Raw genomic sequence first — 20,952 nt, 5'->3', positions numbered from 1 at the left:
CTTGATGAAATATGATAAAAACAATTAAACGACTGTGTTTAAATGCCAATAATAATTATAATAATAAATATCACGCACTATTTAGAATAATTACAAAAACTATTTCCATGATAGGCGCCGAAGGATCCTAGTATATGTAAGGCTGAAGTTAAGTATTCAATGGATTCGACCCAGAAGACATGGAGACACCTGAGAATTCCTGAGTCCATTACCTGGACGTCAGATGCTTGGTCAGGAATAGATATTTACTTGCAGAGACATGACACCAACGAATTACGAGTGGTAAATATAAATTTAAAGGTAGCTGGGGAATGCAGGATGATAATTTGTAGGTTGTGCCATCAAAAGCCAGAAACTATATAGGAAATAATATAGCTTGCGCTGTTAACCTTCGGACTACAACATTTTGACCCGCGCGCGCCTAAAACGCGCGTACGTCAGTTGGCAGTGGCGGGAGAGGGTAAGGACTTTGAGTAGCTTCCTTTTCAGTTTTCCTGCAGATGTTAACGCGGCAATAGCCAACACAAAAAGGTACGTGACTTTGTAAAATTCTAAGTACATTAAGACTGGGTCAATATGACCCCACGTTGTGTAACATGTTCTGGTTTTTTCAATAATTTGTTTTTATAAATTATTCATTTTATTGTTTTTATTAACCCTCTTAAATTGTTTCTGGTGTCATCGATGCACGTTACTGGAACTGTGAACCAAAACACGCAAAAACCTGACATTATTGACTTCTACAACTTGACGAAAGGTGGAGTCGATGTTTTTGACAAGTTATGCCACAGCTATTCAGCCAAAAGAGCTTCCAGAAGATGGCCAATGCGCTATTTTTTTGGTGTACTAGATGCTGCTGGAATAAACACCTTCGTACTTCATCGGCTCAATAACAACTCAAGGAATCGAACCATCCGATCCGACTTTTTGAAATCATTAGCGTTCTCATTGGAGGAGCCTTTCATGAAGCTTAGAATGAACAACACAAAGCTACCCAATAACTGTACGAACCGAAATAAGAACAGTTCTGGGGCTTCCAGAATCTTTGGAAGCTGCATCTACCCCTCCTTGCCGAGGCCGATCAGCGACAAGAACGAGATGCCACCTGTGCAAGAACGACAGGAAAACATACAATTCCTGCGATATCTGTGCCTTACCAATTGGTAGACACGAAAAAATTAAACGTTTGTGCGTTCGACATGGACTGGAAGGAACTATTGAAGATGGACGAGAATTAGTTACCTAGTCCCTTGGGGCAGAATGATATAAAATGTTAGGTACCTCATTATTTTATTTTTTCGTATCTGTTTTTCATTTTTTTATTTCTTGGTAAATTTTAGTACCTATTTTTTAAAATTAACTATTTAAGTACTTTTTTTGATACTCAGCTAATAAATTAGAATTCATTGTTTCCACTACCACGTTAATAAAAGTCTGATTTTTGAAAATATTGATTTTATTATTTCCTTAAATGTCAAACAGGTCTTATTGCAAATAAAAAATGAATTGGGTCAAAAAGCCCAACGTTGTAATGCATGTCTCGGCAATTCACGCTGTTGTCCGAAGGTTAAGAGTCGAGGATTACCTTCATCGGCACAAACAAGTGGCCAGAATTATTATCAATCAGAGGTTTAGCAAACGGTAATTGGGGGTAATTAATGTAAATAAAGACTTGCTGCCAATATGAGCTGAGCTTTAATCTGTACTTGCAAGGTGAAAGATACACAGCAGAAAGATACTAATTTTTACAGAACACAATTGGACCTGACGTTCAGCTGATAAGGACAGGAAAGCGGTAATGATGGTGGAAATTTGCTGTCCCCAGTAGTAACTATCTCCTTTTCAGATTCAAAACAGAAAAGGAAAACGAAGTATGCAGACCTAGGGTATAACGATATAAAGAGGTTGTGGGAGGTAAGAGTCTGTCTGGTACTGCCTGCATGGATTTAAGATGAAGATTAATATGGATCCATTTGAACTATATGCCAGAATAGCAGCTCATAAGAGAATCATTATCAAGCTTTTGGGTTGGTTGACTTTCCAGATTTCTTGGACAACCAAAATGGCGTATTACATTTTTTTAAACTTAAGTCCATGCAGTAATACATGTTCTAACGAAGTACTTGAGAAAACTTTAAAAAAAATAAATAATCTGATGAATACTATAATTAAAAACATGATGCAATGTCCAATTAGATTTGTTACGTTAGTGAAAGAAGACAAAAATTAGCTTTTAGAAAATTTCAAGGCAACAAGGTAATAAAGAACGTTCCGTTTTGGTTTCTAATCTCTTAAATTAAATTTTCCACAAAAAATCAATGTTTTGGTAACCTCAAAATATGTGTAAGTTGCTCTAAAAAAATGGAAAAACATCAACAATGATTCACTAAAATAATTTGGTAATTATTAGAGGATCAGTTAAACTGATGTCTTTAAATTAGGAGAAACCTAACTTTAATGCTTATGACTATATCTCCTTAACAAAAACTTACAGTTTAAAAAGTTAAGTATAAGGGTTGATTAAACGCCAAAAGGTTCACAAATCAGCAAGTACCCAACATTTCATTCAAGCTTAGTTGATATAATTTAAGTAATTTTGCTGCATTAACTTTTCCTTCACATTTTTTAGAATTTATTAGATGTCACAGACCCTTATGCTGGCCTGTTCGTTCATAATATTATTTGGTTATAATTATGATAAAATGTATATTATATCTTCGTTTTTAAATAGGTACTTTATTTTAACTCTATTCCAAATTATTCTTCTGATTTATCTTTAATATGCCCTTTATTCTGAAGTTGTCACATCTTATACATGCATGTTAAAGTAGAAAAAGACAAAGTTAGAGTCGGCTACTGTTTAAATTTGAATCACGGAGGATTTAAAACAATATTTCAGACTTGAATTCGTCTAACCGAAATATTCTTGAGCACAAATAACACACAGTTAATAACAAGTAGATTATTCAACAATTATTCATTTCTCAATTGTAATTTAATTTTACTTACAGTAAAATACTGGAATAATTAGCTGTCCTAAAAGTATGCAATACTTATTTATTTTATATTACATAACATATATATAACATTGTGAGAAGAACAGCTACATTGAGAGTGTGATTGAAGATAACTATATTATTTTCTATAAAGCCAGGTAATTATTACCTATTATTATAAACGTTTGACTACTACATAAAGTAACAATTACTTTAATCGAAGAATGAACTTAAACAGACGATTTTTATTAAAAATAAAATAATCGAAATCATTGATGTATGTTGGTGTAAGCATTTTTTTAAAAAAGTTTTTAAATTTTGTAGCCTCGTAATTTTTTTTATTTTTTATAACGTTTTCTTTTTAACCTGTAATTAATAGTTTGATTATTATAGATTAATAGATATTACAGTCAATCTACAGTGCTACTTGAACAAATTTTTTGTAGATGAAAATGGCCAGCATAAGGTTCTGTGACATCTAATAAATTCTAAAAAATGTGAAAGAAAAGTTAATGCAGCAAAATTACTTAAATTATATCAACTAAGCTTGAATGAAATGTTGGGTACTTGCTGATTTGTGAACCTTTTGGCGTTTAATCAACCCTTATACTTAACTTTTTAAACTGTAAGTTTTTGTTAAGGAGATTTTTGTACCTTTTGGATAGATTTTCATTTTTGTCTATTTTGCTAAGTTACATATCTGCTTTACTGCTTTTTTTAAATTAGGAATAAGCAATTCTATCATTATAACCTGATAAGGTGTTAAGTAGGAACCGTAACTACCACTGGAGAGATCTTTTTAAAGAATGATTATAGTTGCGGTCCCCAAACCATCCTCAATAACAATTTTTTTGAGAAAGCCTTTTTATATAAAATAGGAAGGTATTTGTACGTAAAAAGCAAATTTAAACTGCGATTTCAGACCTTCCTTTTAAGAGGAGTAAGAAAAATAAACGGGCGATTACAGTACTTCTCCCTAAAAGGCAAAGAGGCAAAGATTTTGAATCGAACGACAATTCATTAATGTAAATAGGTTCACCCATTGATAATTTTAACGATTTCAGTACTTCCTCTTAGTAGGTGTAAGAGCATGATGGCACTTCACAGCCATGTAGAGGAGCTTTAATCACTTCTTCGTGCTAAATTTTATCAAAATCGGACAAAGCGTTATAGAAATATTGGTAATAATAGTTTTAGAAACGGCCTTACTTGGGTGGGGCAAACTCCCCTCCATATGAGGCGTAGCGACGAGACTTTTAAAGTGCAAATCTGAACAAAATTTCGATTTGAATGACACTTCATTCATGAAAATCAGTTAACTTGTCGATAATTTGAAACGATTGCTATACTTCCCCTTAACTAGTGTAAGAGCAGATCGCCGCTTTAATGTTACGTAGGGGAGCCCTAACTCTATCATCCTACCAAATTTTATCAAAATCGGGCTAAGATTTACAGAGTAATTAGTAATAATAATTTTGAAGGGGGCCTTACATAAAGGGGGCTAACTCCTCTCTAATTCGGTGTACAGCGTCGAGACCCCCAAAAGGCACATCTACATAAAATTCCGAATCGAATGTCACCTCATTCATGAAAATCGGTTCTCGCGTTTAGGCGCTACGTAGTTTACAAAAAAGGTAACAACAACAAGAAGAAGAAGAAGAAGAAGAAGAAGAACAACAACAACAACAACAATTTCTGAAAATGCCGTTTTTGCTCATTTTCGGCAACTTTTTTCTCGAAATCTATTAGGTCTGGGGGGTTGCAAAAAAATTTCAGTTATAAAGGAGGGTTTGCCCTATATTTTAAAGAAAATTTGGGAATTTTATCTTTTATAGAAAAAGAGAAAAAAATTGTCAAAGTTGGGTGTTTTTTAACGTTACGCTTTTTCGTGCACTTTTTGACGATCAATCCTTATACAACTGTCCTACCGGACAGTTTTAATAAAATAAAATCGATTTCACAAAGAGAATGTCTAATTCGATTTCCTGCAAGTTAAAGTTGATGAAGGTAGTATCCAAGGATAATTATATAAAACAGAAAGTAATGTTTAAGAAAATGTGACCCACATTTTTATGACTACAGCAACTGATAATTTTAAAATAACTTTATATTCAAATAACTGCTAGAAGGAACTCTAAGTTCAGGTTGTAGTAAATATGTTGTTGGGTAGTGATAAGTGGTAAGAGCTATGGTTAGAAAAAATTTAAAGAATTACTTTTCTGTAAAAAAAAAATTAAAATAAATAAAAAATAAGGAAGGTATGATTAGGTTGCAGATATTTCGTTCAGTTTGTAATTTAATTTTAAATTATTCTAGATTATCTCTAAACTAAATTTACTAACTTTCTAAAGATTTTAAGTAATTAAGTTTTGTTAGTTATGTAGGTAATTATGAGGAATAATGCAGAACAAAATAATGTCATGCAATTGACCCAATAGAATTGATTGTTGGTTAAGAACTCTGGAAACAGAACTAATCAGAATGTCTATAAAAAAAAAAGCAAATTTAACTTTATGACCGCAATATTTCTTTCTAATCAAACTGGTTTTTATGGCCCACTAGCACCGAACACAACAGAATTAAATAAAGTAGGCTATTTAATATTTAAAGTAGCTCACTTTGATAAAAGTAATGATATTGGAGATGCCAGCGCATTCCAGCGGTCACTCTAAGAACTTCTGCCTACATTTTCTTAAGAATTAACTTTCAATATAATACATCTACTTTGCATTTAACATAACACCGCTATTTATAGAATTATTGTATGAATTTCTCAATGTATTAATTACATTAAACTCAAATCAAGCTACAGTTTACTAAAAAGACAAGTGAAAGTTAAGAACGATACTTGACATCTCTTATGTCAAGTAAGCCTAACATTGACTAAATAAAGTTTATCACCAAAGTGAATCCTTTTATTAAATGGGATTCATAAAACTACAATAATAATTAATGAAAACAAAATAAATAAATACAAATTCATTGGCTCACCTTAATTTGTTAGAATAGATTTATATCATTACTCCCCAGATAACACCATGAAATGTAACCACTAAAACACCTTACACTAACATTATAAACAAACAAAACCATTCTAGCTAACAAACTACACAGAAAACATGTTGTATTGTATTGAAAATATTTCTAAAACACTCCATATTCCAAATTAATATAATCCAAAATAATTAAAAACTAACAATAATCAAACTCACTAAATCCAACATGGCCGCACTAACTGAAAGTAAAGGGTCATTTTGGAATAATAACAATGCTGCCAAACTGCTGCAACTGTATCATCACAGTGGATGAAATGATTAGGTATTATTATTATTATTGACTAATTAGATAGAGATTAAAAAAATTTCTTATTGCAATTACTGTCTTTTTTCAACATGTAATAAATAAAAATAAAAATATGTTTTAATAAATAAACAAATGCCTTTTTAAACTAACTGGAGAATCAGCTCAACCTACGTCTATTATTAATAAACAATAATTCAAAATGGCCTGAGGTTATATTTAATAATTTTAAAAATACAGACATAAAAAGCTATTAAAGAAGTAGTTATTAGTAAATGTATTTTGTAGACTATAAAAATAATGATATACTTTAATTGCACTGCAAATGCTTTTGGTCTTTCCATAACTATATTTAATGTGTGCTGAATGTAGAAAACTGAATCAAATAATTCCACATATTGTGAAAAATAAATGCTGTAAAATAGCCTAAATATTGCATATTATCTAGAGATAGAACTCCCAAACGAATATATGGTAAAGCTGATGAAACAGAAACAACATCAGGGTGAATCAGAGCGATTTGTACAACATGAGCCAAATATGAATCATGGTGCTAAATTAGTATCAACATTCTACTTGGGTGCAACAAAATGAAATATTATTTTTATCTACATACATCTTTTTTAAAACTAAATACTTTGTTTTCTGAAGGCTACATATACATTTAGTCTTCTTACTACACTACATGAAATGGTGCCGTCATTTCTTTCTACAAATGGATTTTCGTATTTAAAAAATACATGTAGTATCGGCATTATTATGAAACCGATTTTAATTTATACAACTGCACATTTTTTTTTTTTTTAATTACATCCAGTGTTTTTGATGTCAAATCGAGAAGCAAAAATTAGAAAAAAAAACTAATTTAAAGCAAACAATTTACGAATAAGTTTTTCTAATAACTTCTCCTTCTGCAATTGGCAGTTCAGAGGGTAACCAAAGATTTCAGTGCTTACTGAAGACAGTTAAATCGGCCATCAGTATGAAATTATTAGAAATGTGGCAAACAAAGCTAACTGACTAGATCCATTGTTTAGATTGTTCTTTGGCCTCAGGAGTGTAGTGATGTATCCATGTTTCATCCACAGTGACGAAACGACGCTTAAAGTCCTGCGGATTCTTCTGGAACAGCTGCAAACCGTCCTTGCAACACTTCACACGATTTCGTTTTTGGTCAAGCGTGAGCAATCGCGGCACCCATCTTGCGGATAGCTTTGTCATGTCCAAATGTTGATGCAAAATATTATGTAGCCGTTCATTCGAGATGCCCACAACACTAGCAATCTCACGCACCTTCACTCTTCTGTCATCCATCACCATATCATGGATTTTATCAATGATTTCTGGAGTAGTAACCTCAACAGGGCGTTCAGAACGTTCAGCGTCACTTGTGCCCATATGGCTACTCCGAAAATTTTGAAACCACTTATAAACTGTTCTAATCGAAGGTGCAGAGTCACCATAATGTTTATCAAGCTTCTCTTTAGTCTCCTGAGGCGTTTTGCCTTTCATAAAGTAGTGTTTAATCAACACACGAAATTCTTTTTCGTCCATTTTTTGAAAATCACTCGACTTCCTCGATTCAAACGAATGCCAAACACAAAGAAATAGACCGATTTGGCTGAAACTTGGTGTGTGTTCTTCCAAGAGATGCTACTAACTAAACATAACCTCGATACGCGCCAGTAGTGCTATCTCTCTGACTTTGCACGGACTTTTCAAATAACCCTCGTACATATCTGTTTTTTAAACCACGTTTTCATAACGCTTTTGACACCAATCGGGAAATTTTTGTATCTTCACGAATAAAATGTAAAGGTATTGTCTAGAGATCTAGTTTTTGCATTACCTTTGGTGATTTCTTGTCAGATTCAGATGAGAAATTTTAATTTATTATGCCTAGAAATGATCTAGGCAGAGACCAAATTTTTACATCGACCAAGGGCCGGATTTTCCTACAGGCTAACTAGGCTTCAGCCTAGGGCCTCAAGATCAAGAGGGGCCTACATTCAAATTGTTAGCTAAATTAGAATTTAACTATTCTAAAACCAGTTCCAATAACACTCATGTTTCATTTAACATATTGATATATATCACAGTGGTGATGTATTTTATTATCTCTCATGTAATTTACAAACTTAAAAATGGGAGATGAAAGACCCTCATAAGTGGAATAGCCTAGGGCCTTTTTTCATCTAAGTCCGGCTCTGATCGGCGCAGAGATCACCGTTAAAAGAGGCTTCAAAAAAAAGCCTCTAGTTGGAATGAAACTAGGTAGTTTACAAACTTAATTTTTAAAAAACACTTTTTAAGAAGGGTTCTTGTCTTTTTCACACAAAAGAAAGAAGTATATTTTTTAATTTATCTTCAAAAATAATGCTTCAGAGCAAAATTATGTAATTATTACACTTTTCATACTCACCCCAAAAAGTATAGTTTTAGAAAAATAAAATTAAAAGATATCAAAAAAAAAAAAAATTGTAAGACAATGTTTGGCTCAAGATGGGCTAAGGTGGTGTAGGCGTACAGAAAAAGGAGGCAAGGCCATGTGCCCCACGTTAACTAGCCTATTTTCAAGTGACTGCTCATAACAATACTATATTTAATTTTAAATTATTTTTAAAATAGATTTAGTGTAATGTTCACTTAACTCAGTGAGTGAGGGGTATTGTGTGATTTACTAAATAAAGTAAATGATAACAGTCTATTCAGTGAAGGTTATGTAGCTTTCACAGCTGTATTTACTATACAATATTTTGGAAAAAATCTAAGATTTCTCTCGCATTCCATTTTCTTCAGTAGTTTCCAACCAGATGCAGGTAGATCATCTTAACTAATTTCTCCTGTCTATTTATTACTTTCCACGATACTGGAGCCAAAAGCAGAGACATTTCACTTTTCTTTTTCTTCCACTAAATGTGTGTAGAAGATACGTAACTTGTCATTTTTATTTATACTCTAACAATATCCTGCCATCAGTTCTACCAACCACTGCTACTGGAAATCCCGTTCAGTATGTTTCACTTGAACAACTTCACAACATTGGTTATGGTTGGGAAAATGAAAGGTAAATGCTAGCAAAAAAAAGAGGCGATACAAATTGTTACACAATAACTTCTTGCGAGTCCTTAAAATGCAGAAAAACATTTTTCCTGTGAAATTCTTTTCCCTTCCCTTTTCCTTAAAATGTTAAGACCTAAAAGAAAAGATTAGGGGTCATTACCCATTTATGTCTAGGTAAAACCTATGGGGTTATAATTAATTCTATTCATATGAGAAGCGCTGAAGTGATCGCAAACGTTCTATTTACGCAAAAAAGAATATTTGTAAAATTATTGCAAGAAAAATATTACTAAAATTTAAACAGTAATATTAACAACAAGAAATGAAAAGGGTACTTACAACTTTCATTTCAAAAAATTAAATAAAAGAACTCTTAAAACAGTGAACCAATCATCTAAATAAAGACTGTATCAAAGACAAACTACATAACCTAGCTCCAACTTTACATTAGGCAATGATGAAACCTTAGAATTACTAAATTATGTAACTGAAAAATTATTTGGCCAACAAATTCCTTTAAATAGACTTTTCAATAAATGATATGTATAATACATTACTGTATTAAAAAATGGCTTTTAGTAGCAACAGATTAAATCCTCAATAAAAGCTAAAATAATAATAAATAGAATATTTGCAGCAATTGTTCCTTTGAATATTTATTTGGGATTAAATCAGAGGTTCTCAAACTTATTTCCTCTGCTGGCCCCACTTTGAGAAACAATAATTTTCTAGCGCCCCCAAAAATTTTTAATTTTACCACATTTTAAAAATCACAATCGCAATCATTGCTTAAATTTAAGTGATAGCGTGCAATATGAGTCTTATCCTGTTTCTGAGTTCAAATTTACATTTTAAATGAGACTGTTCTAATTACAGCAATAAAATGCAACTTTATAAATTCAAATTCAACTTTTATTCAAATTAAAACAAACATTTCAATTTAAATTTTAAAACTAATCTAATGCGAAGGATGAATCAGATGATTTTTATCGTTTGTTAATATCAGGCCCGAATTTACTCAAAAAACAGCCGTAATTCTCCACATTCGGTAACATGTAAACGATTTCTCTTTCTAGTTAGCAGCATTATCACAGCAGGGTCATTCCATATCAAATCAACACAAAAAAAGACCATTTTTGACCTCACCATCTCGGATTTTCTTGAAATTTGGCACATGTGTACTATTGGTATAGACTTGGAAAAATATGAAATTTTACTGTGATATGTCAACTGGTTTATGAGTTACAGGGCTGTAAAGTTGCCAAAAATGGGCCGAAAAACAGGGAACCCCGTGTTTTTGAATTACTGTAGAAGCTTTCCTAAGTGAGCTACAGACTTGGGATTGGTGTCATTTTATAGCGTATATAATGCCCTTTCCTGTGATATGCGACACCATATGGGTTAGGATTAATAAAGTTTGTTAAATTTAAATTTAAAATTTAAATTTTAAATTTTTTAAAAAGTACATATTTTAAAATTTTAAAATTAATTCTATGAATAGCTAATAGTGTTATGAATCACTGGGCAAAATATTAATTTGGGACGACAATGGCTTCATTGTTAAAAAAATTTAAGACTAAAGCTCCATTTCATGGAAAATATATTTTAATAAAATTAAAGTAATAAATAAATTGAAAATAGTAATAATGAATCAATGAATCATAATTAATAATTATTAAGATTTAAAATATTGATTTTGAAATCATTTTTAGAATTAATAATTATGATTACAGTAATTATTCATATTAATTATAATATATTATTTTAATGAAATTATGCAGTTAATCAAATTATACAAAAATAATTCAATTCAATATCTTTGTTTAAGAACAGTCTTCTTTGGCTGAGATAACAGCCTCTTTAAGTTGGTTTAAGTCGGCAAAGGGCCTTGTGATGGCGTAGGGGGTTCGGTAAAGAGACTGGCAGCTCGTGCCAGTTTGCAACGACCCTATGGAAATCAAATCCAAACTTCACTACAACTTTTTGAGTGGGCAGTAGAAAACATCACCAACATAGACTTTGCATATTCAACCCAGGAAGACTATGTTGAATCTGAGTGTTTTTTAAAAAATCGGTTTGCTCAAGCATTGGCTATTAAAGGAACACAGCAATACCATGCTTTCATTCCCAGAAGTCAATCCAAAATATTGGTTAAAAACGTTTCTATGAAATCAGAAGCTTGCGAAGTTTCAAAATTCCCTGATAAACTAAAATTAGCCGACATATCAGGTTATATCAGTGTAGTCTATAAAGAAACTGGTGGCTTGGATATGTTTTAGAGAAAAATGAAGAACTTGATGAAGTAAAAGTAACTTTTCTTCATCCAGCTGGACCCTCTAAATTATCTCGTATCCAAGAAATGCTGATATTCTTTGGGTCTCAGTAGTGGATGTTTTGATAAAAATTGATCCTGTGACTCTGACAGGAAGAACTTACATATGTCCTTCTAGAAAGTGATGCATATCAAACAAATGAAGCCTTTTCAAGCTTAAAATAATAAAGAGATCCTATTACTTAACAGTATGTTTTACTTTGGACTTATTAGTGGAATTATTATTAGCATTATTATATTAACATGAATTCAGAGTTGAATTAATCGGATTGGAGCTTTAGACTTAATTTTTTTTAACAATGAAGCCATTGTCGTCCCAAATTAATATTTTGCCCAGTGATTCATAACACTATTAGCTATTCATAGAATTAATTTTAAAATTTTAAAATATGTACTTTTTAAAAAATTTAAAATTTAAATTTTAAATTTAAATTTAACAAACTTTATTAATCCTAACCCATATGGTGTCGCATATCACAGGAAAGGGCATTATATATGCTATAAAATGACACCAATCCCAAGTCTGTAGCTCACTTAGGAAAGCTTCTACAGTAATTCAAAAACACGGGGTTCCCTGTTTTTCGGCCTATTTTTGGCAACTTTACAGCCCTGTAACTCATAAACCAGTTGACATATCACAGTAAAATTTCATATTTTTCCAAGTCTATACCAATAATACACATGTGCCAAATTTCAAGAAAATCCGAGATGGTGAGGTTCAGACCCCGTGTTGATTTGACATGGAATGACCCAGCACTAAACCCACGTTCAACACAAACATGTCAATGGGAAGGCTATCAAAAAAATTGTTGACCACAATCCCAGGGTACAATTGTGGGATTGGCTTTTGTAGCCAAAATTAACGAAACCACTAAATAATCGATGTAGTGCTGAGTAGGCAGGTTTTGATTTTAGTTTTAAAATATTAGAAAATCAGAAATCAGCCCTCTCTAAACCGCCTCAATATCCCCCAATTTTCTATGGACCCTTTACCACCATCTGTGGGGCTTTACCAGTACTAGCAAGGGAGTATTATCGCCCACTTTGCGAAAGACTGTACTAAAGTCAATAGAGCTGGCTGCCAAATAACACCAATATGGTTTGGCAACTCATTTTACTGACTTCTTACGTAATTAGACATACTTTACTGATGTTATGCCAAATTAATACCAAATACAAAACTTTAAACTTGTTGAAATTGCCAAAAATTTGGCATTAAACCTCCACAATGCTAAATTCTAATGTTAACGTCCATTTTTTTTTTGTTCTCGTCTTGGCAATTTTTGAGTCTCATCTTTGAGTTGGACCCCTTGCCTTGCAGCGTTTGTGGAAGTAAATAAATAGCTCTCTTACTAAACTGAGTTCGAAGGATTAGATAATAAAGTAAGGGTGATCAGAAATATGATTGGTGCGAGAGGTTTTGGAAATCTGTGGCTCTATCTAGTAACCACTTTATTAATGAACAAACCACCAACTCTTTTGGTCACAATTTGTTCCTTTATTTTTCTCTCTTTATTTAAGAATTTTACAACTGTACAGTAAGTACAACAAGTAAAAAGGACGGATGTACAACAAGTATGGACGTTGACTTAGCGTCTTTTTCTTGGAAGGCGGCCATCCAGTGAGGAAAGCGGTAATAAGCCCTTAAGGCGTCATGGAGCACCGACTTTCTCTGGATAGCCAACGTCAGGCATACAGGAGGCTAGCGAGGCCACAAACGTCTAGGAGGGTTTGTGGGGAAGATTTGTGGGTTGAGAGAGCTTGGACGAGTGGTTTTGAAATTAGGGGATAGTTTGGTGTGAAATTTTAGGTAACGGAGTTTGGCTTTTGCGGAAACGAAAGGAATTTTCAAGTCGGTATGGATGGTGAGATTGTAAAAGGGAGCATTGACTATGATATGTAGGATTTTGGATTGTTAGGATTGAATGCGATTAAGGTTTGTGCGTTTGGCAGTCCTGTATAGTCCATACTGGAGCTAGCAGAGTGTTCTATAGTACGTACTTTGTTTTGTAAAGTGAGTTTTGGAGCGATTGTCTAATAGTTTCTTTAGCATTCTGTACCTGTGGTTCAATTCAGTTCGTTTTTGTCTAGAAAGAGGGTTCCATGACAAGGGTTTGTCCAGGTGGAGTCTCAGGACTTCAGAAACTGCTGGGTGGAAAATTTGATTGGGATATATGACGGAAAGGTTTTTAAGGTTTAAGGTGAAGACAATATGCTGAGGATTCCTGATGATTTACCTTTATTCTCCACTTCCGAAGCCATGGTTGCAGGATGTCAAGATGGGTTTGGAGAGGGATAGATGAAAAAAGGAATTGTTTGTAACTATGTAGGACTGGGAATTCTATTCATCCCAACTCAACTCTATATCACTCTCCATTCTATAACCAAAGCAACCTTCCCTGCTTGACGACAGACACTATGTCTTCCCCGTACAACTCTTTTCTCTCCGCCTTTATTTCGGCACCTCCAGACTCCATCTTGGCACATTGGTCCATTGACCACCCTCAATACCTTTCTTACCCAGAAAGGTAATTCTAAAGAGAAAGGAAAGCCTACAGAATCTAAAAATAAAAAGGCAGGACTAAAAAAAAAGAAAATATCTAAAGATCTTGAGACCATCAATCAGTAGAGGAGATTACGCGTAGCTGGCTCATAATATTCCAGGGCATTCACATGGATTGCAAATGATAGATGCACTAACCCTTGGATACGGAGAAATTCAGAAATGATGGAGCTGTTTGGATTTTTGAGTAAATAATACACGTTTTGGTAATTTATGCAATGATTGGTATAAATACACCAATACTACGCGTCTCTTACAATTTCTTATCTAAATTAGCAAATTTACTGCAATTTATTGAACACATTTTGCTCAATGCAGCTGAAATTTCCTGGATCTGGTTCGGCGCAAGGGAAAATTCAAGCAAAAATTTCTAATCGCTTTATTTAAATGCTTTTCTTCCAATTATCAGAGCTGGAACAGTAATGCTCCAGAAGGAAGCTAGCCTTAATCTCATCTCATTGCTACGTTTTCTAAATGCCTATCACTTTGCGCATTCTTTATTGATCGTGATCATCTTCCACTTTTATTACTGTTTCGAAACTTGCCCATATTAGAGTTGCAGTTTATTCTTCAGCTCTTGTTATTCATGATCTTTGCTTATAAGCCTACCCCAGCTTGGGTAACTCACCGCTAATTTCAACATTCAAGTGATGAAAATATTATGGACAAAACATACTTTAGGATATAACGTCTTTAAGTGAAAAAGTTGTGTTTAACAATTTAAAAGTCATTGCAGGTATCCTCGAAACCATCTTTAATTATTTCACTTATTTTAAAAGGTAAAAATGCTAATAATCAAATAATTTTTACCTGTACATCGAAGGATGGCAACACCGTGGGCGATTCCATCGGCTGCTGTTGCTGTTGATGGTACTGTTGTCCTTGTTCAAATACTCCTCCACCGCCACCATCCAACATAACCTGCGGCTCAAAATGGGATTCTAATAATGGGTGCCCTTGGCCGGGGAAATGGCCCATCAAGTGTCCACCCTCCAGTACAACTACTGGATTGTTCTTATTCAAGTCTTCATCAGATGGAGAAGGCTGTCGGCTGCCGGGTGTTCGACTGTACCCACAATAATAGAAATTAACCCATTAACGTAAAATTCACATGCTACATTTTCGTTTAAATAAAATTAATAATAATAAATAATTACTTGAATATGAAATTCATTTTTATACTTTTTTTTACATAGGAACTATCGTAATTGTTAACAGATTTTAGTTCACAGAAATATTTTTGGATATTCACTGAGTTCACGAGAAAAAGTTATAGAAAGTATTCCAAAAATAAAAGACAGCAGAAAGCTCAGAAAGGATTTGGGAAGGTCCTTGCTTTGGATTAAAAAAAAAAAAAATCCACTTGGATTAAGTTTTATTTCTCAGAAGTGATTGGGATAAACCTTTCAAAATTTTACACAAATAAGATCCTATAAATCAGGAAATGAAAGAATCAATGCTTTATATAAATTTTTTTTTGGGGGGGGGATTCTCAAACTTCAAAACATATATTCTTTCGAAAATCGTGCACCCACTTCTGTGAATGCTTTCAAAGCGTAGTCCATCTCTTGTTTGGAAACATTACTTACTCATTCCCATTATGATTAAGTCAATATTCTCATTAACATTTACAAGACTGAAAAGGGAAGGAAACCCCAAAACGTGGATGAAACAAAAAGATATATCTTGGAAATGTTGTAAATAAATAATGATGTAACTTTTTTGATTATAACCTCACCCAAGAGGTAATGGAAATTCCAAATAGAATATCAAGTCAAACTCATGATGGGTTTTCTGCTTTTAATGATTTCCTTGATGTTCTAGTAAAAGATTCAAATTCTATTCAAATGAATTTAAAACATCAAGTACCAACTAGAATAAAAAAAAACAACTAATCGAACCAAAATTCAGAGTCAGAATGTCGTGAGTGACTCCACTATGGACGGATCTTAACATATATTTTAGTCAAGTTTTCTTAGGCTCCCAAAATAGCCGAGGGGGTAAACGCAAACGTTACGATATAACGTACGATGGTACTGGGTTCGATTCTCGGTCTCTAAGCTTTGGATTTTATTTAATGGTTAATAAAAGAATTTAAGGTTAAATAAGGTAAGGTTATGTTTGCTAGTCCAGTCTGTCCGCGACACCTAATTTGATGGTTGCACGTCTGAAATTTTTTTGGAATTTTACTTTAATTTTTTCTCTTTTGCCATGTTCTCTCATAATACCAAATACTTCACTTATCTGTTTTTCTTACCACAAAATAAAATACGCAATGTAAACATTTCTACTTTTACCGCAGAAGGTGCAGTCATTAATTAAAGAGAGCAGCTATCTCTTTGTATTGAGAATGACAAAATTATATTCTTTGGTTCTGCATTATCACATTCCTTGATGGTTCTGCATTATTAATTGCACATATTGGAATCATTCTTTTAAATTTTAAAAAGGTAAAGGGCCCGCCAACTGCAAGCAGGAATGCAATCAACACATACTACTGACAAAATTTGGTGATAAACTCGTATATTTGTAAACCAGAATGGTAATAGTCAGTTTGGAATTCTAATTAAATGAATAATGCCTGGTTACCGTGGACATTAACAGCTCTCTGCCTGGTTACCGTGGTAACATCCTCTGCAGTCAAGTCAGTCTGACTTAACTGTCCATATAATGTGAGGTCTTTGGCTAACACAAATCTACCTTTTCAATGTTTTCTATCTCGTGTATGATTCTTATTCAAATGAAAACCGAAATGTTCCCTTTAGACACTGAAAATGTTCATTAAAAGAGTTTCTAACTTCGAACTAAGAGAGGATTGACCCTAGAAACTAGTTCAGAAAAGTGCAGCTTAAATAGTAGACCAATGAATTGGACACTTCTACATTAATGTAGGATTACTTCGAAATTCCAACTAAAGAACTACGTGTGTATGAACTCTTCGGGTTTCGATTAAAGAAATGTAGCTATTGGTTTAGCAGTAGAGCCATTCACTAACTAGAAAACCAATCAGCAGCACTATTTGATTGATACATTAGCAGGTAATTCGTTAAATAGTTTTTTCTAAGTGAATAAGACAAGTCAATAACTATTCAGCAAAATAATTGTACTCATTTTAACGTGTAACATTTCCAAGAGAACCCAGTTTGAATCCAGTTGGTTTCTTTAAATGGATTACATCTTCAAACCCAACACTTAACGGAGAACCAAGCTAATATTGTTCTTATCTAAACTTATTTGCCAGAGATTGTGAAAAACTATATCAGATGAGATCTACAAAAAGATGAATTCAGTAAGTTAATAACCTCAAAATCCAAAGTCCAAACTTATACTAATTTTGAATTATTAATATGAAGATTCCAAAATCAGGAGACTCTCACACATAAAGGTGATCATTTATTATAAAGTACTAAATATTTTTTCGTCTACTAATCGCTTTAAAATAATTCCACTGCATCCTACTATCTTAAAAACAATAAAGTGATAACAAATATTAACTACTAACTTAAATCCTTTATCATCATCCAAGCCATTCTGTACCCCATTCTGTGTAACACCATTTTCCATTTCTTTCTTATTAGCTGCATCATATGGCGATGAAGGTGCCTTATCTTTATCTTTCTTTTCACCACCATCGTTTGACTGAAACAGTTAATTATTATCGTTATTAAACTTTATAATTAAAAATCAATTAAATATTATAAAGATATAATATTAATATTCTATAAACAATCTCACAACAACAAACAAAACAAAATTATGAACTACCTTTCTGTAAAAACAAAAGTATATTTAATTGAAATGAAATGCCTAAAATAAATTAAAAAATCTAAGATATTATTTTAAGAAATAGCTGTTGGAGAAAAATAAACCTGAACAATCAATCCTTTAACTAATAAACTTAATGCTTTCTGGTGTTTGGACGCTGTAGCACTCTTGCGGACATTATTGGAACTAACGTTGCAGTATACATCACAAGAGTATACATATTTTCAATACAATTACTTTATTTTTATACATCATTTATCAACATTTGATGTACAAAAATTTAACAAAAACTAAGATAAATATTTTTTTTGCTTTTTGCGGTCCTAAAGTGCAAACAAATTCAAGGATTTTAAATATAAAAGTTGCAAATATAATACTTTTAGAAAATTATCATTTAAGAGTTTTCTCTAGGCACAGTTTTCAAAAAACGCTTACAAATTTTCCTAAAATGAATTTTTTCTAATTCCTTCACAATAATTCTGTTAACAAATAGTGCTTTGGAGTAAAATATATCTTTTCAACTAACCTTATAACTAACTCTAGCATTTAAAAACTTCTATTCATTAGTTCGAATGAATGCATTTCTATGCAAAAAAATAAAATATTGCATTCCTCAAAACTTTTTAAGGGCTCATAGTGTTATTGAAAATACTAGGATAAATGTTAGTTAACACAACTGTAAGAGCCTGGCTCCGTCTAAGGAACATGGAGATTAGTTTAGAATTATAAATATAAATACTCACCATAACCAAAGCCCTCATTCTAGGTTCCAGTTCCTTGCTAGTTGGCGATGTTCCTAATACATATTCAACCATTTTAACACCAAGTCCGCTAGTCTCTGATGAACGAGGTGACAATATATTGCCTTCACTGCCTGGAAAGCTACCTGATCTTCTTGTAACCATGGTTATTGGCTGTGAAACGGCGTGATCTGTAACATTTATTGATGATTACATTAGTGGAATGTACATAATGGAAGATTTGTATAAACATTTTCAAAAATTAAATGAAACCAAAACAAAGTATCACTCTTTACACTGTAAAGACGTTCATTCATAAAAGGCAAGTCAAAGAAAGAAAGAAAACAATATTAAAACCTAACTAACAGTGAATTGCAATTATTATTATTATTATTATGGTTTTAACCAAATGCAGCCAAAAACTTCGCTGGGGCGTACATAATTTCAATAATTATATTACGTACAAATTTAATCCAATATTTTAATAATATTAGGCAATTTCTAATAAAAATAAATTAAATACAACACTATTCAACTGATCATGAAAGGAGATACTAACACAACACATCTCTCTCTAGATAAGTAAAATCATTTTGTACCTATACTTTGCATTTAATCTTGACAAATAAAATCCATTACTAGTAGACATTTTTTTTAAAAATTATTTTAATTAGATTTAAACTAAAAATGGACTTTTGCAACTTCATTACCAACACTAAACATTATAATGTAATGAATGACCTAACCTTGCATCTCAATAAACATCTACAACCATGGAATCAGTGCAATAAACAAAAGTTACGTTTCTTAGGATATTAATCTTTAATGTATTACTTGATTAAAACATTTACATAATTCGTTTCAAATCAAATAAATAAAAAGAATAATATTAACAGAAATATATTTTAAAATATTTCACATTCAATGGAATGAAATAATAGTAACCTTTTCCTCCATTAGATGGCAGGTAAATCTCTTCACTTACACTAAAACTTGTAAATCTAGCCGCTAGATGGCAATGTTATGCAAAAAATACAAACTTAGTAAACGTGGTGATTTACCAAGTGAGTCACAACATTGAACGCTGAGGAAATTACTCAATGAAATCATGCATGCTATGTATGACAAAGCTATACTTCACTCTTCCTGAAGTAGTTTCACGATAGTAGAGTTAATTATGAATGCTTCCGTTAATGCGTAAGTGATAACTATTAGTAAGAATTACTTGTAAATAGCACACAGTTTCATCAATGGAGTAGAACGAATTTATTAGAAAATCTCTTTATTCTCTTGATCTCTTTATTAGAAAATAAATTGTAAAGATTTCTATTATTAACATTTATTAGACAAAATCTAATAAGAGTAGGCTTATAGCAAATAGAAATGAAAATAAGTGCCCAAAACTCCATACACTTTCGAAACAGAGAGGAATAAAACCACCAGTGGAAGGGTATTGTTACGTATAAAGGGTTATTTTTTTATTCCTTTTTGTTCTTGAATGATCCAAAGGGAGAAGAAATTATCTAAGGCCAGCCCGGCGCCAAGGTAAACGTTCGCCGGCTGCTATGGCAACAACCAATTGGGGTAGGGCGCATCAACTATCCTAAAGAAGGCATGCCAAAGCTTTACCAAAACCCTCAGCAGTTTATGGTCCTACAAAATAGAGATGTAAAAGCATTGGACTGTGGCCAATATTATACTACATAAAGTAAGATTAGTATAGGAAACTATTTGTGAATGCTTGTTCTCTTTCGTAGGTTTTTATCAGAGGTTTTCAAACTGCAAATAAAATACTGATTGTTGAGTCACAAAATCATTTAAGTATAACCTTGAAAGATAACATCATTATCAAAGAGATTATTGATTGCCTCTTTATTGCCTTATACATTTATTATTTATTGATCGATCAACTAATTAAAACTTTATAGTTATTTACGTGTAAATAGATTCTATACTATATCTGTTGTGTACATAATTTTTATAAATTAAAGACAACAATATTTTTGGACAAAAGCGTACCACAACTGCTTTTGATATCCAAAATAGATTTAATTTTTTAAATAAGAATGTTACAATTATTTTCAAATTAGGGGAACAGTTCCCTTTATGGACATTTTGGCTCAATAAGGCCATGGATCTGCTTTTATTTTACGTGAAACATCCCTAAGTGATGATTATGTGGAAACTTTCATT

General features: G+C 32.5%; 1 protein-coding gene across 23 annotated transcripts in view; it reads right to left on the bottom strand.

The window, feature by feature from the left end:
- Positions 1–20,952, bottom strand: part of pum (pumilio) — a 685,135-nt gene that overhangs the window by 499,088 nt on the left and 165,095 nt on the right. For 14 of the 23 annotated variants that reach the window (XM_074127672.1, XM_074127673.1, XM_074127676.1 and 11 more), the window contains 3 exons: positions 18,763–18,950; positions 17,757–17,893; positions 15,065–15,329 (listed from right to left, as the gene is read on the bottom strand). In XM_074127672.1, the coding sequence (XP_073983773.1) occupies positions 15,065–15,329; positions 17,757–17,893; positions 18,763–18,950 (590 nt within the window). The remainder of the gene's footprint in view (positions 1–15,064; positions 15,330–17,756; positions 17,894–18,762; positions 18,951–20,952) is intronic. The other 9 variants (XM_074127675.1, XM_074127684.1, XM_074127679.1 and 6 more) reach the window with 1 other exon arrangement.

This window comes from Rhodnius prolixus, unplaced genomic scaffold, assembly GCF_049639745.1.
Source record: "Rhodnius prolixus isolate KJV_2025 unplaced genomic scaffold, Rpr scaffold_9, whole genome shotgun sequence".
Taxonomy (NCBI): Eukaryota; Metazoa; Arthropoda; class Insecta; order Hemiptera; family Reduviidae; genus Rhodnius; species Rhodnius prolixus.
Note: the sequence above shows the minus strand (reverse complement) of the source record. Positions and strands in the feature narration are given on the sequence as shown.